This window comes from Schistocerca piceifrons, chromosome 2 (genome assembly GCF_021461385.2).
Source record: "Schistocerca piceifrons isolate TAMUIC-IGC-003096 chromosome 2, iqSchPice1.1, whole genome shotgun sequence".
NCBI classification, from domain to species: Eukaryota; Metazoa; Arthropoda; class Insecta; order Orthoptera; family Acrididae; genus Schistocerca; species Schistocerca piceifrons.
In genome coordinates this window covers 125,427,362-125,453,645 of record NC_060139.1, presented here as the reverse complement: position 1 = coordinate 125,453,645, position 26,284 = coordinate 125,427,362, and the positions used below count along the sequence as shown (strand labels likewise).

The window sequence follows — 26,284 nt, the reverse complement described above, 5'->3', positions numbered from 1 at the left end:
TGTAATTCCTAGGTATTTAGTTGAATTTGGGACCTTTATATTTGACTGATTTATCGTGTAACACAAGTTTAATAGATTCCTTTCAGCACCCATGTGGATGACCTCACACTTTTCGTTAGTTAGGGTTGTCAATTTTCTCGCCATTCAGGTATGTTTTCTAGATCGTTTTGCAGATTGTTTTTATCTTCTGATGACTTTATTAGGCGATAAACGACAGCGTCGCCTGCAAACAACCGAAGACGGCTGCTCAGATTGTCTCCAAAATCGTTTATATAGATAAGGAACAGCAAAGGGCTTACAACACTACCTTGGGGAACGCCAGAAATCACTTCTGTTTTACTCTAGGACTTTCCGTCCGTTACTACGAACACTGACCCTCTGACAGGAAGTCACAAATCCAGTCACATAACTGAGACGATATTCCATAAGCACGCAATTTCACTACGAGCCGCTTGTGTGGTATAGTGTCAAAAGCCTTCCGGAAATCCAGAAATACGGAATCGATCTGAAATCCTTGGTCAGTAGCACCGAACACTTCATGCGAATAAAGAGCTAGTTGTGTTTCACAAGAACGATGTTTTCTAAACCCATGTTGCCTGTGTGTCAATAGACCGTTTTCTTCAAGCTAATTCATAATGTTCGAACACAATATATATTCCAAAATCCTGCTGCTTATCGATGTTAATCATATGGGCCTGTAATTAAGCGGATTACTCCTACTACCTTGCTTGAATATTGGTGTGATCTGTGCGATTTTCCAGTCTTTGGGTACGGATCTTCCGTCGAGCGGAAGTCTGGTGATCAGGAAGTTCAGGCCACCACCTCTTCTCCCCTCGTTGGCCTAAATTTTTCACCACCAAGATTCGAACCAGATTACCCCTGACTCGAGCGCCACGGTACAAGTACGCGTCAGTGACCTCGGCCCTAGAGGCGGGTAAGTTGGGAAGAAGTAGCTTTCAGCCTCTGTGAGTGAAAGGTTCCGAGGAGCGAGATAATGCATGTCACACTCATAGTTATGTTGCATCTCGCTTTCTGAAGGTGTTTCCGAAGAGCAAGTTAAGCCTGATGTTCTTGTGCTACAGCAAGTCTCGCCTAACGATAATCTAGGACTCTTGAAACCGTATAGCTCTCAGTCTTTCAGATGCCCTGGAGTATTCAGGAAAACTTTACCACTTTCTAGGCACTTTTATTGATAAGCAAAACGAAATCAAAATGTAATGAGCACACACTCAAATTACAAATCAAACTCGATAAATTCGTTTTTCCTAGCAAAGAATATTAATAGAAAGAGTCGTAAATTCGTGTATAGGTGAGACTGCGGCACTTTGTCAGTGATGTGAACTTCCAAAAATACATCTGTCACTCAGTTGGGAAAAAACACTAACGACGATTTAATACCCGAAATACTAAGCTGAACTGATGATTTTAGTTAAAACTTTACATTACGATATCTTTTTTTCTTGATTCGATTTTGATGAAATAAAGCCTATACTCTGCCACAAGGTACGCGAAAATCCCATGAAAATTCGTCCAGCAGTTTTGGAGATTAACATGTTCGAACAGACAGTTTTCTTGTTAGTATACATGAGGGGGCGTTTCACATCATGTAATCTTCAGTTACTATAAAAATCACGACAGGGCTTATGAAAACCCTCCTGAGCTGCGACAAGATACATAAGCTGAAGTTCATCACCACCACCATCCTCCTTACTGACCCCTTCTCCCTTCTCATTCGCCTTACAGGGCAACTATATCTACAATCTCTCTAACACGAGCTGCTTTACTGACCCAATGATATACCTTTACATTTCATCCAGTGAATGTGGATTTTTGCACAATGGTGCTCCATGTCACTTCACACTGTTGGTTCGCCATTATCTCGATAAACAGTTTCCGAATAGATGGATTGGTTGATGGGGATAAACTGTGCAGTCTGCCCAATCGCCTGATTTGAAACCAATGAATTTATTCCTTTCCAAGTCTCAAACATATACGATATACATATTCAGACTAAAGCAACGAATGAAAATTTGTACCAAGGCCAGGATTCGCACCCGGGACTCCTGCTCACTAGACAGAAGCGCTAACCACTGCTCCTCGAGTTTATGGGAAATACCAAGTGGGCTGAGGCGTGAATGGGAATTTGGAATGAGGAGGGAGGCGTGCTAGAGCAGACAGTGTAGTTGTGCGAACTTGCTGTTTCCGGGTGACAGTGGTCAGCGCATCAGCCTAACCCAGCAGGAGCTCCGGGTGCGAGCGAATCCTGCCCCTTTTACAAATTTTCATTCATTGCTTCAGTCTGTATATGTACATCATGTAAGATTGAGACCTGAAAAGGTCTATGGAACGATGTAGTTTTACTAGCCATGATGATGCATCTTTTCACACCTCCCTGAAGGAAGAGTTTCAGACTTACGTTCACATCAGTTTTTTCTAATATTTTAATATCAAGAATAAATCCTTACACACTACTGGTCATTAAAATTGCTACACCAAGAAGAAATGCAGCTGATAAACGGGTATTCATGGGGCAAATATACTAGAACTGACATGTGATTACATTTTCACGCAATTTGGGTGCATAGATCCTGAGAAATCGGTGCCCAGAACAACCACCTCTGGCAGTAATAACGGCCTTGATACGCCTGGGCACTGAGTCAAACAGAGCTTGGATGGCGCGTACAGTTACAGCTGCACATGCAGCTTCAACACGATACCACAGTTCATCGAGAGTAGTGACTGGCGTATTGTGACGAGACAGTTGGTCGGCCACAATTGACCAGACGTTTTCAATTGGTGAGAGATCTGGAGAATGTGCTGGCCAGGGCAGCAGTCAAACATTTTCTGTATCCAGAAAGGCCCGTACAGGACCTGCAACATGCGGTCGTCCATTATCCAGCTGGAACGTAGGGTTTCGAAGGGATCAAATGAAGGGTAGAGCCATGGGTCGTAACACATCTGAAATGTAACGTCCACTGTTCAAAGTGCCGCCAATGCGAACAAGAGGTGAGCGAGACGTGTAACCAATGACACACGATACCATCACGCCGGGTGATACGCCAGTATGGCGACGACGAATACACGCTACCAATATGCGTGCATCGCGATGTAGCCAAATATGGATGCGACAATCATGATGCTGTAAACAGAACCTGGATTCATCCGAAAAAATGACGTTTTGCCATTCGTGCACCCAGGTTCGTCGTTGAGTACACCATCGCAGGCGCTCCTGTCTGTGATGCAGCGTCAAGGGTAACCACATCCATGGCCTCCGAGCTGATAGTCCATGCTGCAGCAAACGACGTCGAACAGTTCGTGCAGATGGTTGTCGCCTTGCAAACGTCCCCATGTGTTGACTCAGGGATCGAGACGTGGCTGCACGATCCGTTACAGGCATGCGGATAAGATGCCTGTCATCTCGACTGCTAGTTATACGAGGCCGTTGGGATCCAGCAAGGCGTTCCGTATTACCCTCCTGAACCCACCGATTCCATATTCTGCTAACAGTCATTGGATCTCGACCAACGCGAGCAGCAGATTCGCGAGACGATAAACCGCAATCGCGATAGGCTACAATCCGATCTTTATCGAAGTCGGTACGTGATGGTACGCATTTCTCCTCCTTACACGACGCATCACAACAAGGATTCACCAGGCAACGCCGGTCAACTGCTGTTTGTGTATGAGAAATCACGCAGTAGGTGTCGCCACCGGCGCCAACCTTGTGTGAATGCTCTGAAAAGCTAACCATTTGCATATCACAGCATCTTCGTCCTGTCAAATTTCGCGTCTGTAGCACGTCATCTTCGTGGTGTAGCAATTTTAATGGCCAGTAGTGTAGTTTCTGACATGTGTTTTTATATTCCCCGTATTTGCTTGTTCTTGTTGTATTTATTGCAATCTGCCTTAGCTTATCCTACTTATTACACCTCTTTATCATCGTCTAGGAAAGTTAGTTAATACTGGTAAGCACGGAAACAAAATTATCTCGAGGTACACTGTGGTCGAATGAAAACTCAATAGCAATGCGGACAACGACAGTAACAACCCCGCGGCCCTGACCGAAGGCTTTGGAGGCAGCTGTGGTATTAAACGAGACTGCCCATGTGCGCCCCGCCAGACCCAGAGGCCTGCAGTAACATTAGCGTCAGCGCTGCGCGCCACCAGAACAAAGTGCGATGCCCCAGCTGCAGCGTGTCTGTCTAGTCTGTCGCGTCCCACTGCACAGGCAGGCGGGCTGCGCTCGGCTCGCCTCATTGTACAGGGGACGGGACGTGGCCGCGCCGCGCCGGAACGCGTCGCCCGCCAGCGACAATTAGCGCCGCCCCGTCAGCCCGCTGATGGCTCGGCTCCCTAATTGGCAGCGGCCCTCCCTCGCCCGAACGGCGACGTGACGCTAATTCGAATCCGCCCTGAGAGAGCCGTACAAACTGCCACTTCCCGACGATCTGATTACGTAATAACAAAAAAAAGAAGACGTCTTTCTTGTTACGCCATTACTCTGCAGGACTTGTCGATATCAATTGTCCTTCTGCGCTGATGATCTGTTTAAATGGCTTCTCTCTCAGAATATAATTCGACTTTCAGAATTGGTATTTCCCATCCGGCGAAAGTAGCGCAGCACATGAGTGCTATTCCCGAAATGACACAGTAAGGTTCAGTTGATGCGGACGCAGGGGGCCCGGGTTCGATTCCCGGCTGGGTCGGAGATTTTCTCCGCTCAGGGACTGAGTGTTGTGTTGTCCTAATCATCATCATTTCATCCCCATCGACGCGCAAGGCGCCGAAGTGGCGTCAAATCGAAAGACTTGCACCAGGCGAACGATCAACCCGACGGGAGGTCCTAGTCACACGACATTTTTACATGATGCGGATGTATCATTTGACTTCGTGCTGTGTGTCCCGCTGTATTTGACACTTTCGCAGCTTTCCTCGTGGTGTCGCCCTGTTATCGACCGACGCTCGTGGTACGTACGTACGTTTTGCAACTGCTGGGAACTATTTTATCGAAAACTGGCATTTTGAGGCAGTGGACATGTACAAATTACAGCTTGATGCTTGCAAAGAAGGAAAAAGCAACCAGACATTATTGATCTGTTCATTTGTACAAATAACGCCCTTACCGGTTTCGAACTGATAGGTTCATCTTCAGGCGGCTGTCCAAGTCTAGATGTACATTTATTGATGCTTTACGTTCGTTTCTGCGCTCTATTCCCTCTTGTGGTGAAGGTTCTTGTGTTGGTAATGCCCTCCAGTAAATAACGATGTTGGAAACAAGGTATTTAAGGGTGACTCCCTAACAGCGATTAATCACAATGTAAACAAATCTTTCAAGTTGGGCTGTTTTAGTTATAGTTACATAACTATATTAGGGATAGTTACGCTTAAGTAAGCAGTGTTAACATCTCTTTTCCTGTAGGGCATAACCACCCCAAGGATCTTTCACCCCAAAGGGAACAGAGAGAAGAAAAATAATGTAAAACGTCAACAAATGTGCGTCTAGACGTGAATAGCTGTCTGAAGATGAACCTGTCGCTTCGAAACCCTTAACGGCTTTAACTGTGTAAATACATAGCATTATCAATATGCTAGTTGCTGTTTTCTTCTTTGTAAGAATCAATCTGTAAATTGCTGGGAGGATGTAATCTTTCACAGAGTGTTCATGAATTGAGAACGAAAATTAATTGTATGGTATAGCTGAATGGAATAATTTAGAGTATTGTTAGAATAAATCGAACAGCAGCTGAAATCCGTGAAAAACTTTCGAAGAAGTGTGACTTGCGACAAGCCTTTTCGGTTTACTTGAGAGAGGTACAGAAATAAACTCTCAACAAAATACTTTCGGGTGTCAGGCCACTTCGCTATGAAACACTAAAAGATTAAGCAGACATTAAGCAGATATTTCGGACGTCTTTGCAGTGGTCCTCTTCAGGGGGACGAAACTGCTGGGTTCCGCGTCTGGTCTTCCTACAAACACAGCGTTATTTCGGTTATCTGGCGCCAGCATACGCCACATTTCGGTTTGTCACTAGACAGTATGAAGCGAAGATGCCTATTGAGCGGTACCTGTGTGGTAGCCTACTGCTCGTGCTTCTCTAGCAGCTGATTGGCAGACAGTAGCGAATCGGCTGACTGCACCCAGGGGCAACGTTTCCCTGCAGTAAGACGACGACGATCGATGCACCATGGCAGTTCTCTTGTTTATGATGGTCAACCCGAGTTTTTTTGGAGATTCTAGTTGACGAAAACACGCGGCCTGTTAGAATGGGATCTCTAGTAGCCAGGCCACAGGCAACATGTAGCCATCGTGCCTGCTGGGACGTTTAGTTAAGACAACAGACGCCCTCACTCAACTGCTGCATTTGTAACTGCCCAGCAAGCAACGGATTTCCTAAAAACTTGTACATATCGGTCGAATTCCAGGTCGTTCGGTCTACCAATCATTCCATTAGCGATATCGAAAGAAGCATAACGTACAACTGCACAGGAACCAAGAGAGAACAATAAGAACAGAAGACCAAGAGATATTTGCCCGCCCGGTTGGCCGTGCGGTCTAACACACGGCTTTCCGGGCGGGAAGGAGCGCCTGGTCCCCGGCACGAATCCGCCCGGCCGATTTGTGTCGATGTCCGGTGAACCGGCCAGTCTGTGGATGGTTTTTAGGCGGTTTTCCATCTGCCTCGGCGAATGCGGGCTGGTTCCCCTTATTCCGCCTCAGTTACACTATGTCGGCGATTGCTGCGCAAACAAGTTCTCCACGTACGCGTACACCACCATTACTCTACCACGCAAACATAGGGGTTACTCTCGTCTGGTGTGAGACACTTCCTGCGGGGTCCACCGGGGGCCGAACCGCACAATAACCCTGGGTTCGGTGTGGGGCGGCGGAGGGGTGAAGTGGACTGCGGTAGTCGTCGTGGGGTTGTGGACGGCGGGGACGGAGCCTCTCCGTCGCTTGTACCTCCCCAGTTAACATACAGTACAATACATACAAAGAGATATTTGCCCGTATTCTAAAGGGAGTGCGGCGGGGATGCAATCTTTCTGCTTTATTTTTTGACCTGTAAATCAAAGAATCAATGACAGAAATAAACGAAAGGTTTAGCTGTGAAAGGATATCAATGATAAGATTTGATGGCATTGCTATCCCCCTTGAAAACAAGGAAAAATTACGGGATCTGCTGAATGAAATGAAATGACTAATGACTACTAGATATGACCTGAGAGTAAACAAAAGCGAGAGGAAAATAATAGTATCACAGGCAAAGATGCTAAAAGGAGTTTATTAGTATCGAACATTGGCCTCTAAGGGATTTCTGAGAATGTACGTCTGCAGAACACCATTGTATGAAAGTGAATCATTAAGTGTGGGGAAAACCGGAAAAGAAGAAACGAACGATGAGGCAAAACGGAAGAAATGGCGAAACCCGTTTCATTGCTTACTTTAAGCGTCTCTAACAACAGGGACGGAGACGCCAAGCTTACCGTTGTTTGTTGTTGTTGTGGTCTTCAGTCCTGAGACTGGTTTGATGCAGCTCTCCATGCTACTCTATCCTGTGCAAGCTTCTTCATCTCCCAGTACCTACTGCAACCTACATCCTTCTGAATCTGCTTAGTCTGGTCTCCCTCTACGATTTTTACCCTCCACGCTGCCCTCCAATACTAAACTGTTGATCCCTTGGTGCCTCAGGATATATCCTACCACCCGATCCCTTCTTCTAGTCAAGTTGTGCCACAAACTTCTCTCTTCCCCAATCCTATTCGGTACCTCCTCATTAGTTATGTGATCTACCCATCTAACCTTGAGCATTCTTCTGTAGCACCACATTTCGAAAGCTTCTATTCTCTTCTTGTCCAAACTATTTATCGTCCATGTTTCACTTCCATACATGGCTACACTCCATACAAATACTTTCAGAAACGACTTGCTGACACTTAAGTCTATACTCGATGTTAACAAATTTCTCTTCTTCAGAAACGCTTTCCTTGCCATTGCCCGTCTACATTTTATATCCTCTCTACTTCGACCATCATCAGTTGTTTTGCTCCCCAAATAGCAAAACTCATTTACTACTTTAAGTGTCTCATTTGCTAATCTAATTCCCACAGCTTCGCCCGACTTAATTCAACTACATTCCATTATCCTCGTTTTGCTTTTGTTGAAGCTCCTTTCAAGACCTTGTCCATTCCTTTCAACTGCTCTTCCAAGTCTTTTGCTGTCTGTGACAGAATTAGAATGTCATCGGCAAACCTCAAAGTTTTTATTTCTTCTCCATGGATTTTAATACCTACTCCAAATTTTTTTTTTTTTCCCTGCTTGCTCAAAATAGAGATTGAATAACATCGGGGAGAGGCTACAACCCTGTCTCACTCCCTTCCCAACGACTGCTTCCCGTTCATGTCCCTCGACTTTTATAACTGCCATCTGCTTTCTGTACAAATTGTAAATAGATTTTCGCTCCCTGTATTTTACCCCTGCCACCTTCAGAATTTGAAAGAGAGTATTCCATTGAACATTGTCAAAAGCTTTCTCTAAGTCTACAAATGCTAGGTACTGTCCATTAGCGACATCGAAAGGAGGATAATGTGCCAAGCTTACCGTTATTACTCGAGAAATAGGTCACTACCAGCCGCGTTAGACGCTGCCACTGCCTGATACCAAGGTGCAGCTTAGTATTACATCCAAAGCATTGATGCACAGCCTGGTGACCCGTTACTATATGCCGCATCACCATTTATCGCAAGAAGTGCTTAACATATCTTTCCCCACAGGCATCTGTATGTCCGACTTTTCCCTTCCCCCCTTCCTCCCTACTCTTCCCCACACGTGTGTGTTGTTATGGTGGAAATACAGGGAGACTAATATACACCGGAACAGCGTTCACCTGCTCCTCAGAAGAATAGTTAGAGTGTCGCCGGGCGTAATGTCCGAATCTGATGAACAAATAACCGTAAACAATTTCTCGCGTCCTCCTCACAGAGAGGCTGCGGCGAGGTTTGGGGGTTTACACTCCGGGCATTGGCACGCAGTCTGATGATCAGAAGATTTAAGACACCACTTCTCCATTTTCCGGTCAAATAGCACGGATAATTTTTTTTCTCCACTAGGGTGCGTTAGCAAATTAGTCTACAGTGGCATTAATGACACTGAGCTGAGAATTGCCGATGACACTAATTCCGTCGGGGGCGGAAAATGGACATCAATTGAACGGATTCGATAGTCTTGAATAGAGGATATAAGATAAATAATGAATGTAAAGCAGGGTAATGGAATCCAGGTGGATTCAGTCAGGTGATGTTAAGGAAATTATTTTCGGAAACTAAACACAAAGTAGTAGATGAGTATCTCGCGAGAAAAATAAACGTGCGATATCCGTAGTAAAGAGAATATAAAATGTAGACTGGACATAACAAGAAACGCCGTGAACAATATAAATTTAAATGTTAGGAAATGTTTTCTGATGGTATTTGACGAAAGTAAAACCCGGCCACTGTTTCTGACGGGTTCTAGGCGCGTCAGTCCAGAACCGCGCTGCCGCTACGGTCGCAGGTTCGAATCCAGCCTCGGGCATGGATGTGTGTGATGTGCTTAGGTTAGTTAGGTTTAAGTAGTTCTAAGTCTAGGGGACTGATGACCTCAGATGTTAAGTCCCATAGTGCTTAGAGCCATCTGAACGAAAGTAAAATGTGACGATAAACACTTCATACAGGAAGTGAGGAGAATCTTTAGAAGCGTGGTGCTACAGAAGAATGCTGGAAATTAAATGAGTAAAACGGATTATTAATAAAGAAGAAGAAAATAACAACCACAACAGAAATGTATGACAACGTAACGAAAAGAAGAGATCGATAAATTAGGAAACATATTGAGTCGTGAAGGGAACTTAGGTCTGATATCTGTGAATATATATATATATATATATATATATATATATTAGTGTAAATATGTCAGAGTGTGTACAGGATGCAGTACTTACGCGGAGGTAGAGAGACTAGCACTGGATAGTTCACTTCATCAGCACTGCAGGCATGTCGTGCCATCACTGTAGTCCACACTGAAGAGAATAATTGTAGTTTAGTACTACAACCTCATGTGAAGCCCTATACGCACCTTAGCAGTTTCACAAGGATATCATTTAGACAACCAGCATGTCCGACAAACTAAAGAACAATTGTACTGTTTCTAGCAGTCATCTCACGTCAGGACAAAATAAGGAAGATGAGACCCCGCACAGTAGAGAGACAATGCTTTCTCCCCGTCACTCCATTTGTGACTGGAACAGGACGGAAAATGAGAAGTAATTCCGCCATGTACAGTAACGTCGCTGGCGGAATAGATGCCAACAAGGACTTGCTAAAAAGTAATGCCCCGAATTTTTTATGTGAAAACACTTAAAAGATTTTTTTAAATAAAGCAAACTTTATTAACATTCTACATCTTTATTCTTCACACCTAGATTTATTTTCATTTCTCAACATCGTGACCCTGGCGACAGCCACATTTCTCCCAAGGAGAGGCCAGTTTGATGATACCATCACTGTAAAAAGTTTGACATTGTTGACGGATTCATGCACCGTTTCATAACTATCATATCAAAGTGAAGTTTTCGAAGGTGTTCTTTAAGTTCTGGAAACACTCCAAGTTCCGACGAACACGTTGAGTTTACCACCACCGTTCCCTTCATTACAAGCACGAACATTTCTCATGTCGATCCAATTATCACAGAACAAAGCTTCCATTCGTCTACGGAGGCGCGTTTTACACGGTTAGAAATTCAGTTACAGTACGCAGTTCCTCACGTACCGACATAGTTATGCTCCACGCCGCCATGTTACACCCTGCAATTCGGAGTCCTCTAGCGGCAGATAGTTGCAGCTTGCGTTAGTGAAGCGGGAAATTCAACCAAGTAATATACATTACTGGCCATTAAAATTGCTACTCCACGAAGATGACGTGCTACAGACGCGAAATTTAACCGACAGGAAGAAGATGCTGTGATATGCAAATGATTAGCTTTTCAGAGCATTCACACAAGGTTGGCGCCGGTGGCGACACCTACAACGTGCTGACATGAGGAAAGTTTCCAACCGATATCTCATACACGAACAGCAGTTGACCGGCGTTGCCTGGTGACACGTTGCTGTGATGCCTCGTGTAAGGAGGAGAAATGTGTACCATCACGTTTCCGACTTTGATAAAGGTTGGATTGTAGCCTATCGCGATTGCGGTTTATCGTATTGCGATATTGCTGCTCGCGTTGGTCGAGATCCAATGACCGTTAGCAGAATATGGAATCGGTAGGTTCAGGAGGGTAATACGGAACGCCATGCTGAATCCCAACGGCCTCGTGTCACTAGCAATCGAGATAACAGGCATCTTATCCGCATGGCTGTAACGGATCGTGCAGCCACGTCTCGATCCCTGGGTCAACAGATGGGGACGTTTGCAAGACACCCATCTGCACGAACAGTTCGACGACGTTTGCAGCAGCATGGACTATTAGCACGGAGACCATGACTGCGGTTACCCTTGACGCTGTATCACAGACAGGAGCGCCTGCGATGGTGTACTCAACGACGAACCTGGGTGCACGAATGGCAAAACGTCATTTTTTTCGGATGAATCCAGGTTCTGTTTACTGCATCATGATGGTCGCATCCGTGTTTCGCGACATCGCGGTGAACGCACATTGGAAGCGTGTATTCGTCATCGCCATACTGGCGTATCACCCGGCGTGATGGTACGGGGTGCCATTGGTTACGAGTCTCGCTCACCTCTCGTTCGCATTGACGCCACTTTGAACAGTGGACGTTACATTTCAGATGTGTTACGACCCGTGGCTCTACCCTTCATTCGATCCCTGCGAAACCCTACATTTCAGAAGGATAATGCACGACGGCATGTTGCAGGCCTTCTCTGGATACAGAAAATATTCGACTGCTGCCCTGGCCAGCAGATTCTCCAGATCTCTCACCAATTGAAAACGTCTGGTCAATAGTGGCCGAGCAACTGGCTCGTCACAATACGCCAGTCACTACTCTTGATGAACTGTGGTGTCGTGTTAAAGCTGCATGGGCAGCTGTACCTGTACACGCCATCCAAGCTCTGTTTGACTCAATGCCCAGCCGTACCAAGGCCGTTATTACAGCCAGAGGTGGTTGCCCTGAGTACTGATTTCTCAGGATCTATGAACCCAAATTGCGTGAAAATATAATCACACGTCAGTTCTAGTATAATATATTTGTCCAATGAATACCCGTTTATCATCTGCATTTCTTCTTGGTGTAGCAATTTCAATGGCCAGTTGTGTACATGACATGTAATAATACACCAACCGATACTGAGAACAGAATAAAAAACTGGGACGAATTACTTTACAGTATGCCCTCGTAGATGCAGATATACATCACTGACTGTAAAAGTAGTTATTTTAAGTGTATCATTAGCGCATAGAGCAAGCCAGGTTGGGGCGCACTCACCCTGAGGTTGGTCTGCCAGCGGGGAAACTGCGGCTGCATGCGCCCCGTGATGGGGTCCAGCGCCATCTGGCCGCGGAAGTTGGCCCGCGGCTCGTCCAGGCTCGTCATGTCGATGGTCCCCCAGGAGAAGGCCAGCTCGCTGCACCGCCGCTTCCACATCTGCCGAAAAACACCACGCATCACTCGCATCTCATCTCTCCAGCTTCGGGAAAACACTCAGCATCAGCGAGAACATCCTTCTGGAACGAAGGGTTATTGGGTTTAAAGTCCCGTCGAGATCGAGGTCATTCGAGTCTAAGCACAGTCTGAGAATGTGTCAAGGATGGGGAAGGAAAACAGTCTTGGGCTTTCAAAGGAACCATCGAGGCACTTGCCTGGAGCGATAACGGAAATCACGGAAAACATAAATCAGGATGGCCTGACGCGGGTATGAACTGTTGTCCTCCCGAATGCGTGTCCAGTATGCCAACCACTGCGCGACGTCGCTCGGTAACATACTTCAGGGCTGAGAGAGTCTTTGATGATACCATTATAGAAGAAGAGCAGCAGGTCTCAGTATTCAGTATCTGTACTGACATTCGCAATGTCGAAAGAAAATACAATTTATTTGTGTATATTTGATGGATTTGTGAGTACCAATTGTGTTGCTTTAGGAGAGAATCTATTTTCTGTAACGCCATTACGACAAATCAGGATTTCAGTCATGTGGTATCATACGAGGATCGTGTTGTCACTTCAAAGTTGGAAATACGAGTCGATACCACAGACATCAACAAGGGTTCACTGCAATCCGCAGCAATGTACGGCAGGCGCTCCTGAAGACCAGCTCTACAGCGCCCTGAAGTTGAGGTCAATTTAATGTCTAGCATGCCGGAGCTAGCCCCAGTTCGAGACCTCAGTTACAGCAGTCAGCATTATAGCATAGGACCAACATTTGCTAAGATTTCAGATGAACTTTTACTGTCCTTGAAGTTAAACATTGTAACTCAAGTGAAGAGATTGTTAATTAGTGCATCTAGTGATGGTCTGCTAATCTATAACAGTTTTAAATTACCCAGTACTCCTGTGGCAAAGAAGGGTGTCCAAGTAAATCTTTTTTTCTGTTACGTAATAAAATGAACTAAAATTTCCTGTGTTCTAGCTCTATGAACCTTCTCCCAGAGCAATCTAAGAACCCACAGTTCTGGCCGGATGGCAGTAGTTTCGCCTGGTCCCAACAAGCCACCTAAACGCGTTGAAGTAAATCAGTGGTAGAGGTTGAAAATTCTTCTATCGGATTTCTAGATGATCAGACGCCATCGAATTGAGGGGGGGGGGGGGCGGTAAGGGGGGGGGGGGGAAGGCGTAGAGACTCCTGTTATTCATTCCACATCCAGAAATCACGAAGCAAGAGATTCTCCAGTCTCAACAACAAAAGGAAGTGATTCGAATGTTGTTCCTTTGGCATAATGTAGGTGCACCATGCGGTTCTCTTATTCCCTGTCTTCTTCCCATTGCTTTTCTTGGTTGGCCTATATGTCAAGGCTCTGTCGGCACACATGGCAGATATGTCGTCGTCGTCGTCGTCGTCGTCGTCGTCGTCGTCGTCTCCAGTCCAGAAACTGGTTTGATGCAACTCTCCATGCTGCTCTACCCTGTGCAAACTGCTTCATATCCAATAAACTACTGCACACTACATCCTTCTGAATCTGCTTAGTGTACTCGTCTCTTGGGCTCCCTCTACGATTTTTAGCCTCCACGCTGCCCTCCAACACTAAAATGGTGATCCCTTGATGCCTCGGAACATGTCCTACCAACCGATCCCTTCTTCTAGTAAAGTCTTGCCACAAATTCCTGTTCACCCTAATTCTATTCAGTACATCCTCATTAGTTACATGATCTACCCATCTAATCTTCAGCATTCTTCTGAAGCACAACATTTCGAAAGCTTCTATTCTCTTCTTTTTACACTATTTATCGTCCATGTTTCACACCCGTACATGGCTACACTCCATACAAATACTTTCAGAAACGACTTCCTGATACTTAAATCTATACTCGATGTTAACAAATTTCCCTTCTTCAGCAACGCTTTCCTTGCCATTGCCAGTCTACATTTTATACCCTCTGTATTTCGACCATCACCAGTTATTTTGCTCCCCAAATAGCAAAACCCCTTTACTACTTTAAGTGTCTCATTTCGTAATCTAATTCCCTCAGCATCACCCGATTTAATTCGACTACATTCCATTATCCTCATTTTGCTTTTGTTTATGTTCATCTTATATCCTCCTTTCAAGACACTGTCCATTCCGTTCAACTGCTCTTCCAAGTCCTTTGCTGTCTCTGACAGAATTACAATGTCATCGGCGAACCTCAAAGTTTTTATTTCTTCTCCATGGATTTTAATACCTACTCCGAATTTTTCTTTTGTTTCCTTTACTGCTTGCTCAATATACAGATTGAATAGCACCTGGGCGAGGCTACAACCCTGTCTCACTCCTTTCCCAACCACTGCTTCCCTTTCATGCCCCTCGACTCTTATAACTGCCATCTGATTTCTGTACAAATTGTAAATAGCCTTTCGCTCCCTGTATTTTACCCCTGCCACCTTCAGAATTTGAAAGAGAGTATTCCAGTGAACATTGTCAAAAGCTTTCTCTAAGTCTACAAATTCTAGAAACGTAGGTTTGCCTTTCCTTAATCTTTCTTCTAAGATAAGTCGTAGCGTCAGTATTGCCTCACGTGTTCCAACATTTCTACGGAATCCAAACTGATCTTCCCCGAGGTCGGCTTCTACCAGTTTTTCCATTCGTCTGTAAAGAATTCGCGTTATTAAACTGATAGTTCGGTAATTTTCGTATCTGTCAACACCTGCTTTCATTGAGATTGGAATTTTTATATTCTTCTTGAAGTCTGAGGGAATTTCGCCTGTCTCATACATCTTGCTCACCAGATGGTAGAGTTTTGTCAGGACTGGCTCTCCCAAGGCTGTCAGTAGTTCTAATGGAATGTTGTCTACTCCAGGGGCCTTGTTTCAACTTAGGTCTTTCAGTGCTCTGTCAAATTCGTCACGTAGTATCGTATCTCCCATTTCATCTACCTCCTCTTCCATTTCCATAATATTGTCCTCAAGAACATCGCCCCTGTATAGACCCTCTATATACTCCTTCCACCTTTCTGCTTTCCCTTCTTTGCTTAGAACTGAGTTTCCATCTGAGCTCTTGATATTCATGCAAGTGGCTCTCTTTTCTCCAAAGGTCTCTTTATTTTCCTGTAAGCAGTATCTATCTTACCCATCATGAGATAAGCCTCTACATCCTTACATTTGTCCTCTAGCCATCCCTGCTTAGCCGTTTTGCACTTCCTGTCGATCTCATTTTTGAGAGGTTTCTATTCCTTTTTGCCTGCTTCATTTACTGCATTTTTGTATTTGCTCCTTTTATCAGTTAAATTCAGTGTCTCTTCTGTTACCCAAGGATTTCTTCTAGCCCTCGTCTTTTTACCTACTTGATCCTCTGTTGCCTTCACTACTTCATCCCTCAAAGCTACCCATTCTTCTTCTACTGTTTTTCTTTCCCCCATTCCTGTCAATTGTTCCCTTATGCTTTCTCTGAAACTCTGTACAACCTCTGGTTTACTCTGTTTATCCAGGACTAACTGGGTACCCGACAAAATATAACAACATTTCTTACATCATTTGTAAAGGGGATTGTATTATGACTAAATACCGACAAGGTCGAATATTTTAATACTCTAGAACTAAAATTGAACGTAAAATTTCCTAGATGTGTTGTATTTAGAATCATTTCCAGGAACAGTGTTTTTCTCCATGAGAATAATACTGTCACTGAAACACGTAAAGCTTCTTTTTTTTGCTTACTTTCACTCTATATCCTATGATATCACATTATGGGTTAGTTCTATACATTCTCAAAGGATATTTTCAAGCTAACATAAAGTCGCTCATCAGCATTTTCCGAACTTCGTGCAAGTCGCTGTTCTAGCGTTTAGAAAATCTTTCATCGCCATCTCAGTACCTACACTCCCCCATTACAGCAGTCTCTCAGGACAAAACTCGGGTCGTAGGCACACAATTTGCACTTTGTTAACACTTTCTTGTACACCGTTCACTAATGTGAGTGCTGTTCCTACGTTCTGTTTTGAATGCCTTGGAATAGAAATGAAGAATTGAGGGCAATAAACCATAGGGATCATGCTGAAAGACTCTTCTGCGACACACATATATTTCTGTTTAGGATTGCCTTCCAGTAGTTTATAGAGACGCTCTATAATGTAGCTCTCCTGTATATGCACTTTCGCAAACAGGTTTTTTAGTCATCACATAATGCATATATGTATACTCGACCCGTGATGAATAACTTGGCTTAAGTGATGTGAAATGGAGAGAGAAAGTTACTCGCTGTGCCTTTTGACATGGTAACTACTGTATCCTAACGGCTTAGCGGTAAGTAACGAACTTTATATTCAAACATCTCTAGTTCGAATGTAATTCGCTTCTAGACTTTTTCTATCGCTTATCTCTCATTTATTAATGCTAAAAATGTCAAAACTGGGCCGTCTTTCGGATTCCTCAAACTGGATATCCTACAACTGGCTGGGAAAGTCTGCTCAGAGGCAAGGACACACCACTTTCCACAACTATTCGGACCAACTTTAGAATTGAGAACAGACACACAATTTTATTCACGATTTTGGAGACGCTTATTTTACATTAGCGCGAAAACATTTGAAATGGAGAGTTTATAGCACGTAAGAAAAAATCCGTATCATTAAATTCGATGTTTTGCTCATTCTTTTCAATCTCGGACCTATATCGCGCGAAACCATGTAGAAATTTTAATGCCTGTATCTAGAACTATTATGGGAGTTAAAGGCTGACGCAGTGGACGTAAGGTAATAAGTTATAACAGCAACGATAAGTGGGCGCGGTGGGGAATGGCGCATTTGCTTCAGCTATCTGTTATATTTTATGCAACACAGTAATAACTTCGTCCTTAAGCGTCCTGATGTGTTAGTATTTCGCTTTTTACATTTCTCATTTGTTTCCGTAGTCGCTTCAATTTGTCTTGGTCTGCCTCTTGATCTTATACAAATATGAAGCTAATTTGTCATTACTTCCGGTATTCTACCGCCTGCATTCTTGTGGCATGCTATGTGGAACAGTTTCCTTAATCTGATTTTCTGATTCCTGTGTTCCTTTACGCCACTCGATATTTTGCAGAGAACATTCCTTAATTGGGATTCAAATTTATTTCACTTGCTGCCCCGATGTCACTGATTAATATCTTAGATTTTATTCCCAGTTTTTTAGAATTTTTTCCCCCGCAAAGCTATTGAGAGGTTCGTAGATACACAGTAGCCTTATGTTTTTGTTTTATCTGATCTCTTTCTCTTTATTGTTAGACAAGGGTTTTCTTAAAACTATCCGATTACTCTCTAAACCTGATTTTGGCATACTAATATAATCCACATAGCAAAGCGGAGATCTAGGATTTTTTGTAAATGCAGAGTGCGAGCGTTATGCCTTATCCCAGCATGGCAAGTGTATTCTGTGAATGTGTGTTGAGACTTTAAATGCCATCCTATTTTCAAACTTGTTCACGTTAACAACTTGCTATGCATAGAATAGTCGTTGACAGGAATCTCTAAGAATACTAATCCCACTGATTCTTGATTTCTAATCAAAGCAGTGATTATGATAACTTACCTACGAAAATACTCGAGAATTCACTTATGTACGGGTTCAGCCCTTCACTCCTTACCGAATCCAGGTTTTTGGCAGTGTTTTAGCTGTCGATTTCAAGTGACTTGATTACATATACAATGTATTTGTGTGTATTTTATTTTATTTTTTACAAACAGTATTGGAGTTAAAGAGAGAGGATGGCCTCTAACAACCTCTGTGGAAACCAGCAAAGAGGGCAGAAAATCAAGTCTTTCAAGTTAAACGGATTTCCGAAAAGAAAACACTGGTAATATCAGAGTTAAAAACAACGCCAGACACTTTTCACAATGAGAAAGGACTAAAATTGACGCTTTTCAAAGGAGGAAGCCTTAACCGTCAGAATTATTCTACAAGACTAATGAATGTGACAAAGATAAAAATATAAGTAAAAGTATTAAAAACTCATTATGACCTCCTTAAATAACCGGGTCTTCCTAAAATTCTGTAGATATTCAGCTAGTGACGAGATTAAAACTCCCGTACATCTCTGCAGGTGGGTGCATTATCTTTGATTTCTTGATTACGCACACTAAGTGCCGAGTCGCGCTACGTATGTGTTTCTATCTGGGTGTCTCTTCCCTGGTGGTATAAGTACTAGCTATTGCAGTGACACTGCATACGCAGGTTCATATTAGTTTATTTTATCGACAGGTCGTAATTTTAGAAAGACACGGTTGCAACGGAAGTGAACAAGGGATTCTTAATGTTTTTGTTGATACTTCGATTTTTATCTTGATATTGCTTTTATAACATTCTTGTTGGATAATTCTGATAAGGAAGGCTTGCTCCTTAGAAAAACGTCAGTTTTAGCTTTTGTATTATGAGCCTACATTTTATCTCTGATCTTAACAACCACGGTTTCGTAAACGTGAATAAAATCAAACTGGTATTCTAAATGCAGTAATTGGTTTTGCATGTTAATGAAAGAATCCTAACCACGGAAATATATGTAAACTATATTCTAGAGAATTAAGGAAAAGGTTGTAGTACACCTACTCAAACTGGAACAGCAATACAACTTGAATGTATATCTGATACGGGATTTAAGGGTACGGCAACAAGTCGAAGTTTTAATAGTGGTTAACAGATTAGGTTGTTAATATGGTCTCTGCAAGGCTTATCGGGATTTAGTCCACGTGCAGCGGGCTCCCATTTTCCATATTTAATGTTATTAGTAATTATCACTGATTTGATAAATACGACTAAAATACGTTATGTGAACGACGCCAAATAAATGCATATTCAGATCGCACACGCAAAATAAATTTCAGCAAATTGAATTACACGGTAGGCTGCGATCACAAATTGAAGTTTCCACTCCCCTGAATGATTGAGCTAATCAGACATGTTCCAGTTCGAAAATTCTGGAACAAAATGCTTTGACGAGCACACTGACGCACAGTGATATGATGTTCGAAAAATTTCAGTGTGAAAATACACTGTTACGTGGTGAAATCTCGAATAAGAGTAAATTTATTGCAACAACTCGTTGGAGGATTATGCCAACTTCATCGAATCTCTTATTTCATGGTTGAATAGTTTATTTATTCTATCTGGTCACGAGATGTCGCCGTGCTTTACCCCTGTACGCTTTATACTTGGAAGTTAAGTCGCAAACTTTTCATGCAACACTTCGTGTAATGTTTGAAGTCTATCCTCCACATAACACAATTTTAACGAAGTGTGACCAACCCAAGTTCCGGCTTTAACTCAAGTATGTTAGTTTGACAGGGTCCACCAAACAACTGAAAATGTGCAGTAGTGAAAACGACAAAATAAAACGATATTCTAACCCAAGTTAGAACAGCTAGCGCGGCTATTATTATTGAATACACCAGGCTGATTGAGCGGGAACTTACACGTCCATCCGCTTTTGCTCTCTTGGGACGCGCAATCAGTATATTATTCCCGAACTCCTTAGGTTTGAATAAAGGTCGATAATTCAACATGCCAAGCTTACGATGAGTCTGAACATGGGCTAGAGTACGATTAGCATGTGTCGGGCTTCTTGCTTCTGTACTCCAATTCACCACGATTCAGTTAATTAATCGTTACCGCTATCATCGTCTGTTGTAATTTAAGGAGATAGAAACGAATACGCCTGCTTCAAACTATCCGAGTTTCCAAATGACTATTTTCATATCCATTTTGCCCTATTTTATCTAATTTTACGCTTCTGTGTTACTTCCGTCACAACTTCTTTTCAGTCACTCTATTAGCCCCTAAGACGACTCACATTTAATAGGAAGCTATCTACACAGTGTTTTTCTAATGGCTACAGGTGAATAAAACTATCTTTTTGAGGATAATTTTATGCCTACCTTAGTGAGACACTACTATCAATGCCTTGATACGGTTACTAGCAATTAAATCTGAACACGGAGCCCTCAGGAAGAAAAAAAAAAATATCTTGTGAGAACGAAAATGAGATGAGGAAATACGAAACTGCGAGAATAATTTGACAGAGCACGAAAAGACCTAAGTCGAAACAGTGCCCCTGGAATAGACGGCATTCCCTCGGAATCATTCAGATTTTTGGGAGAGCTAGCCACGACAAAATGATTCCACGTAGTGTGAAACATATGGCACAGTCGAACACCCGCAAACTTCAACACAGACATAGTAATTCCTATTCCAAAAAGGTGAGCGCTGACAAGTGAGAACGTTAATGTACTATCACTTTACTTTTAATAAGTCATGGTTACGAAATACTGACATGAATTACTTACAGATGAATGCAAAAACTGGTAGAAGCCGATCTCGGGCTAGATCATTTTGGGTTTCGGAGAAATGTAGCAATACGCGAGGCAATACTAACCGCACGGCACATCTTAGAAGACAAGTCAAAGAAAGGCAGACGTATGTCTATATCATCTGTAGATCAGAGGAAACCTTTCACATATCTGACTGCAATATACTGTTTGAAATCTTGAGGAGCTGAAGTACGGGGAACGAAACGTTATTTAAAAACTTGTACAGAAAGCAGGCTGCTGTAATAAAAATCGAACAACATGAAAGGGACGCTGTGGTTGAGAAGCGAATGAGACATCTCAATATTATTCAATCTGTAGAATAAGCAAGAAGAAAGCGAAAAGAAGGAGAAATTTGGCGAGGGAACTGAAGTGCATCAGACGGCAATGTACTTCGAACATCTGAAAATATGGATAGCATTTTGAAAATAATTTCAAGATTACCATCAACAGAAGTAAAACAAGGTTAATCGTATGAAGTCGAATTAAACCTGAAGATGCTCGGGCATTTGTGTTAGGAAATGAAACACTAAATACAGTAGATAAGTTTTCTATGTACGCAGCAAAACAGCTGATGATGGCCGAAGTAGAACGTATTTGTCTTGAGTGTAGGCTTGTACTGAAGTGAAACGCAGTCATATTTCAGACAAGAACAGAATAAAAGCTTTTAGAATATGATGCTACAAATACAGGAGGGTTACTATTAAACTTTCACTACTTTAAAGGGCCCTCTTGTAAAATGAGTAACCGTACGGCAAAGAAACTTTGGGGAAACATTTTTAAGGATATGCGAAAGAGAAGTAACGAATAAAACATTAAAAACCTTGTAATTTCTACATGAGAGCATTCAAATCTGGTGATCTTGGTGGTCACGCACTTTAGAACGATCCGCCAATGAATCGATTTGTTCCTGGGAGAGGTCAATTGCGCCACAAATTGGTGAAGAAGCTACTGTTGCCAGGCCCGAGAATGTTCGACGCAGCGATCTTCATGCGGTGCACGAGTAGTGTCAGGACACCTGAGCAAAAAAAAAAAAAAAAAAGGTGCAAATGGCTCTGAGCACTATGTGACTTAACATCAGTGGTCATCAGTCCCCCTAGAACTTAGAACTACTTAAACCTAACTAACCTAAGGACATCGCACACATCCATGCCCGAGGCAGGATTCGAACCTGCGACCGTAGCAGTCGCGCAGCTCCGGACTGAGCGCCTAGAACCGCGAGACCACCGCGGCCGGCGCACCTGAGCATTCCATAATACATTGTTCGAAAAGTGTTGTGAAAATGTATGAAATGGTATTCATACAAACTTCACATTACTCTCGAATTTTTGCTACGTGACGTAGACATTCGAGTGTACTTCTCTCTCATGTTTTTTGCAAGGTCTGAAACTGACGACGTATGGCCTTTTAACATTTTGTAGAGTGATATAGCACACTTTGCGCTCATTGGGGAAGTGGACATTGACAGTTGTAGCATTTGGGGATCGCATCGCCAACGAACGTTCATGAAGTTCCCCTGCATAGTGAAAGCGCCACCGTGTGGTGTGGCTTCGCGGCACAGCTTATGAGTAATCCATTTTTCTTTGAGGAAATCGGACCCCAAGTATCAAGGATATGCAGCGTGAACGCGCACGTTACTGTGATTTTCTTCGCCAACATGCGATCCCTACTCCCCGGGAGAGAGGTGCTTTGTAGTAATTTATTTGGTCCACGATGGAGTTCCACCTCACACTGATCGTAAGGTAACTCGATTACTTCGTAACACTTTTGGACAAAACCGAAACATTTACCGATCGTTCCAGTCTGACTGACCACCAAGATCACCAGATTTGAACCCTCTCATGTGGAAATTATTATGTTTTTCTTTAAATGGTTTATAGTTTCATTGCCCTGCAGTCACTCGTTTTTCATGGGGGCCCTCTCAAGCAGAGAACTTTTAACTGTAACCATCCCGTAGTGCTGAAAGTTAGATGCATAAATCTAACTAACGAGGAGGTACTGAAACAAATTGGGGAAAAAGAAATTTATCCCGATGAATCGAGAAATTGTCGGTTTGGTGATGGAAGTGTAGGGGGGTGTGGGGGGGGGGGGGGGAGGCGGGGTGGAAATCTTAGAGAAAGAGCAAGGCTTGAGTAGGGTAAGCAGGCGCAAATGGTTGAAGGTTACGGTAGTTACGTAGAGATGAAGATGCTTTTATAGGATAGACTCGCATGGAGAGTTGCACCAAACACGTCCTCGGATTGAAGGCCACAACAACTACAGGATAATGTTATACGAAGACTGGAGTAGGCAAAATGTACTGATTGCACAACAGATATTAAAACAGTGTGAACGAATTCGTATGAGCCGTAAGCAGGAATATTAATTAGAGCTTCACGTGAATTTATTCCCCGGTGAAAACTGTTGTGAAGATTAAGCTTACACTTGACGACAGTAAAAAAATTAACAACTGCAATGGGTGAAAACAAAATGAACCGCAATTCCCACTAATGACTCATTTTCATCTATAAAGCAGTGAAGCTACAATGATCATAAGAAATTGTGTGTGACAACCAGCAATCTCTCGTGACGTTTCCACACATGTAAGCCGCCGTGTTGTCTCAAAGTTCTGACTTTCCCTGGTCTCGGCAATGCAGGCTGACTTGTGAGGAGAGCGTTCTCGCCCTTTAAATTATCAGGCTCTTCGACACCATACAATGTTCAAATATATTCCCGCATTATCTCTCTATGTGAAAGGAAATGTTCTAACTGGATGACCCATCATCATCATCATCATCATCATCATCCAGTCCAAGCCGCTAACAGTAGGAACTTGAACTTCGAAGATTTTTCGATATTCGACCCCTCAGGGCCTGAAATGGAGATGAGAGGTATTTTGAAAATATACCGATTTTAAGGTAATTTCGCAGCTATAACTACGAAAATCGGTATTTGGCTTCTCAGTCAGAAATACAAAAATACTTGCTTCAGCATTTTTGAGAATTCAACGACTAACGGGTGTAATAATGGGCTGAAACTTTTTCTTAAATAAATCATTACTGGAGTGCTAATGAAACATTTTTAAAGCAATATCTATTTGACTTCTCGGTTGGATGTAAAAAAGTATTTCAGAGTTTTTGAAAATTCAACCCCTAAGGAGATAAAATAAGGGATGAAAGAACTGGCTTGTATTAAAACATTTTTAAAGTGAAATCTTTGAAAATTAGTGATTGACTTCTAAAGAAATATGTGTTAGGGAATGAAAGTTTCTATGGAAATATCAGAAGTAGTACTCGAAAGATGGGATGAACAAACACCTCCAGCTACCAGAATCGCTTTTTGATTAGAAGTAAATTCGGAAAAGACCATATTTCTATGGTCTTATTAGCATGAAAAGTTTAGAATATGGTGCAATTGTGAACAACATAAAAATGCTATCAAAGAAAAACAGAAATCTGTGCAGACCATATAGACTACACTAGCAGTGGTGGTCTTGCCTAGCTCATGATCCTCTCACTCCATTTTTCTTCCAAAGTTACCACTACCTCTAATATTTTTGGCTCTGTAATATCTTCCTTGTTCCCTCGACACAAGAATCCGAATTCAACCGAGCACACGTTTCAGCTGTAGTGAGACTGATACCCATCAAGATATTCAAGCACTCCATTTAAGTCTGACCCAGCATTAAGGGGAGCCTTTGAAATGGACCGTATGAGCAGCCTAGAAAATAATAAGCCATTGTACAGTCGTCATGAAATCGATCTGGGGAGAACTGGAATACCAATTTGGATGGGAATAATAGCAGACCAGTTCCCTATTTATTATTGTGCTCCACTTTTACAGATGCCAGGAGCTTCATGAAGCACAGTCACAGCCTTTTTCTGGTAACAGCAGCTTTCTTGGGACGTGAAGTAATATCCCTTGTCACTCACACAGCAGTGGACTACTAACGGCGACGATTCAGTGACCTACATCATGTCGATCAACCGCTTTTCCGCGAGCGTAACAACTGAGTGGAGGTCATTGTGGAACACAAGTACTCACTATATGCACCACCACCACAGTAAAACGTATGCTTATGAAAACACACAAAATCTGTTAATTTAATGACTGCAATTCCCCAAACTTTGCAGTTATTCTTACGATATTAGCAGATAGACGAAACATTTTGCAGCTCCTGTGTACGATTTTTCCAGTTGAAACTTTCAAAAAAGTACGTCCAGAAACTTAGGCCTTTCTGTCTTCTTCAGTACAGTTTCGTTTTGTTGATACTGTTCTTAGGCTGACAAATGGTTTCATGCAATTCTCCTTGCTAGTCTGTTTGCACAGGTGTCTTCACTTCTACATAGCTACTGCAGGTTACATTCCATTATCTTGCTTAGTACAGTCCATTTTCGGCTTCACCTCTACAATTTATTACCTCTTAAACTTCCTACCATTACAAATTTAGTAGTTCCTGATGCCTCAGGATGTGCCACATCAACCATTCTGTTGTTCTAGTTATGTTTGCCACAAATGATGTGTCCTCTCCCTTCCCCCATCCCCCAGTGATTCTATTCGGTAGCTCCTCACTGGTAATGATAGGTACTTAGTACTCAGCACTCAGTACTCAGCACTGTTCTCTAACACTGCATTTAAAAACTTCTACACTCTTGTCTGCAGTGTTTATCCCCATGTTTCTCCTTGTCGTAAGCCAAAACACTAGATAATTACTTTCAGAGAAGAATTTATACTTTACCGAAGCTTAACGCTTGTGGTGTCAGCAACGAACATCACAGCAGAGCTCTGAAGTTGCGTAATACATAGGGGGCAATTTTCTGGAAGACAGACGGCGATGACCCGACCGTCAACCGTGAGGCAATTCTAGCACCACTAGAGGCCGCAGGCCGCATAAATCTACTCTCTTCTGCAAGACACGTGATCGAAAATAGGCCGGCTGTATCCTAGCGCCAAATGATATTTAGGGCAGCGCTCGGACCAGACCAGTTCGCTAGGAGTAGGTTTGCTGCGTCAGACGCCGATTCCGGAAGGATTCCATCAATCAGGATTCTCACTCAAGAGCCGCCTCCACATCACCGTTGCTATTCACATCCGACTTCATGACCTCCGAGCTACCAGTTGTTGACTAAGAGTGTTCGAGGCCGACTCACTGAAGAAGATAGGAAAACTCAACGCGGCAGACTTGTTAACTTCTGAATTTTTGTCCTGTTTAACATTCAAATGGGTAGACACTGGACTTAGACAACTTTTCTCACTATGGGTCAGACTTTGTTCATTCAGTTCGTATATTAACTCTGGCCATCCTATTGTTTTTGATTATTGAACTTAAGACTCAGTGACAGTCTCA

At 43.0% G+C, this 26,284-nt stretch overlaps 1 protein-coding gene across 3 annotated transcripts in view; it reads right to left on the bottom strand.

The window, feature by feature from the left end:
- Positions 1-26,284, bottom strand: part of LOC124777475 (anoctamin-10) — a 306,085-nt gene that overhangs the window by 92,545 nt on the left and 187,256 nt on the right. For all 3 annotated transcript variants that reach the window (XM_047252902.1, XM_047252903.1, XM_047252904.1), the window contains one exon: positions 12,481-12,639. In XM_047252902.1, the coding sequence (XP_047108858.1) occupies positions 12,481-12,639 (159 nt within the window). The remainder of the gene's footprint in view (positions 1-12,480; positions 12,640-26,284) is intronic.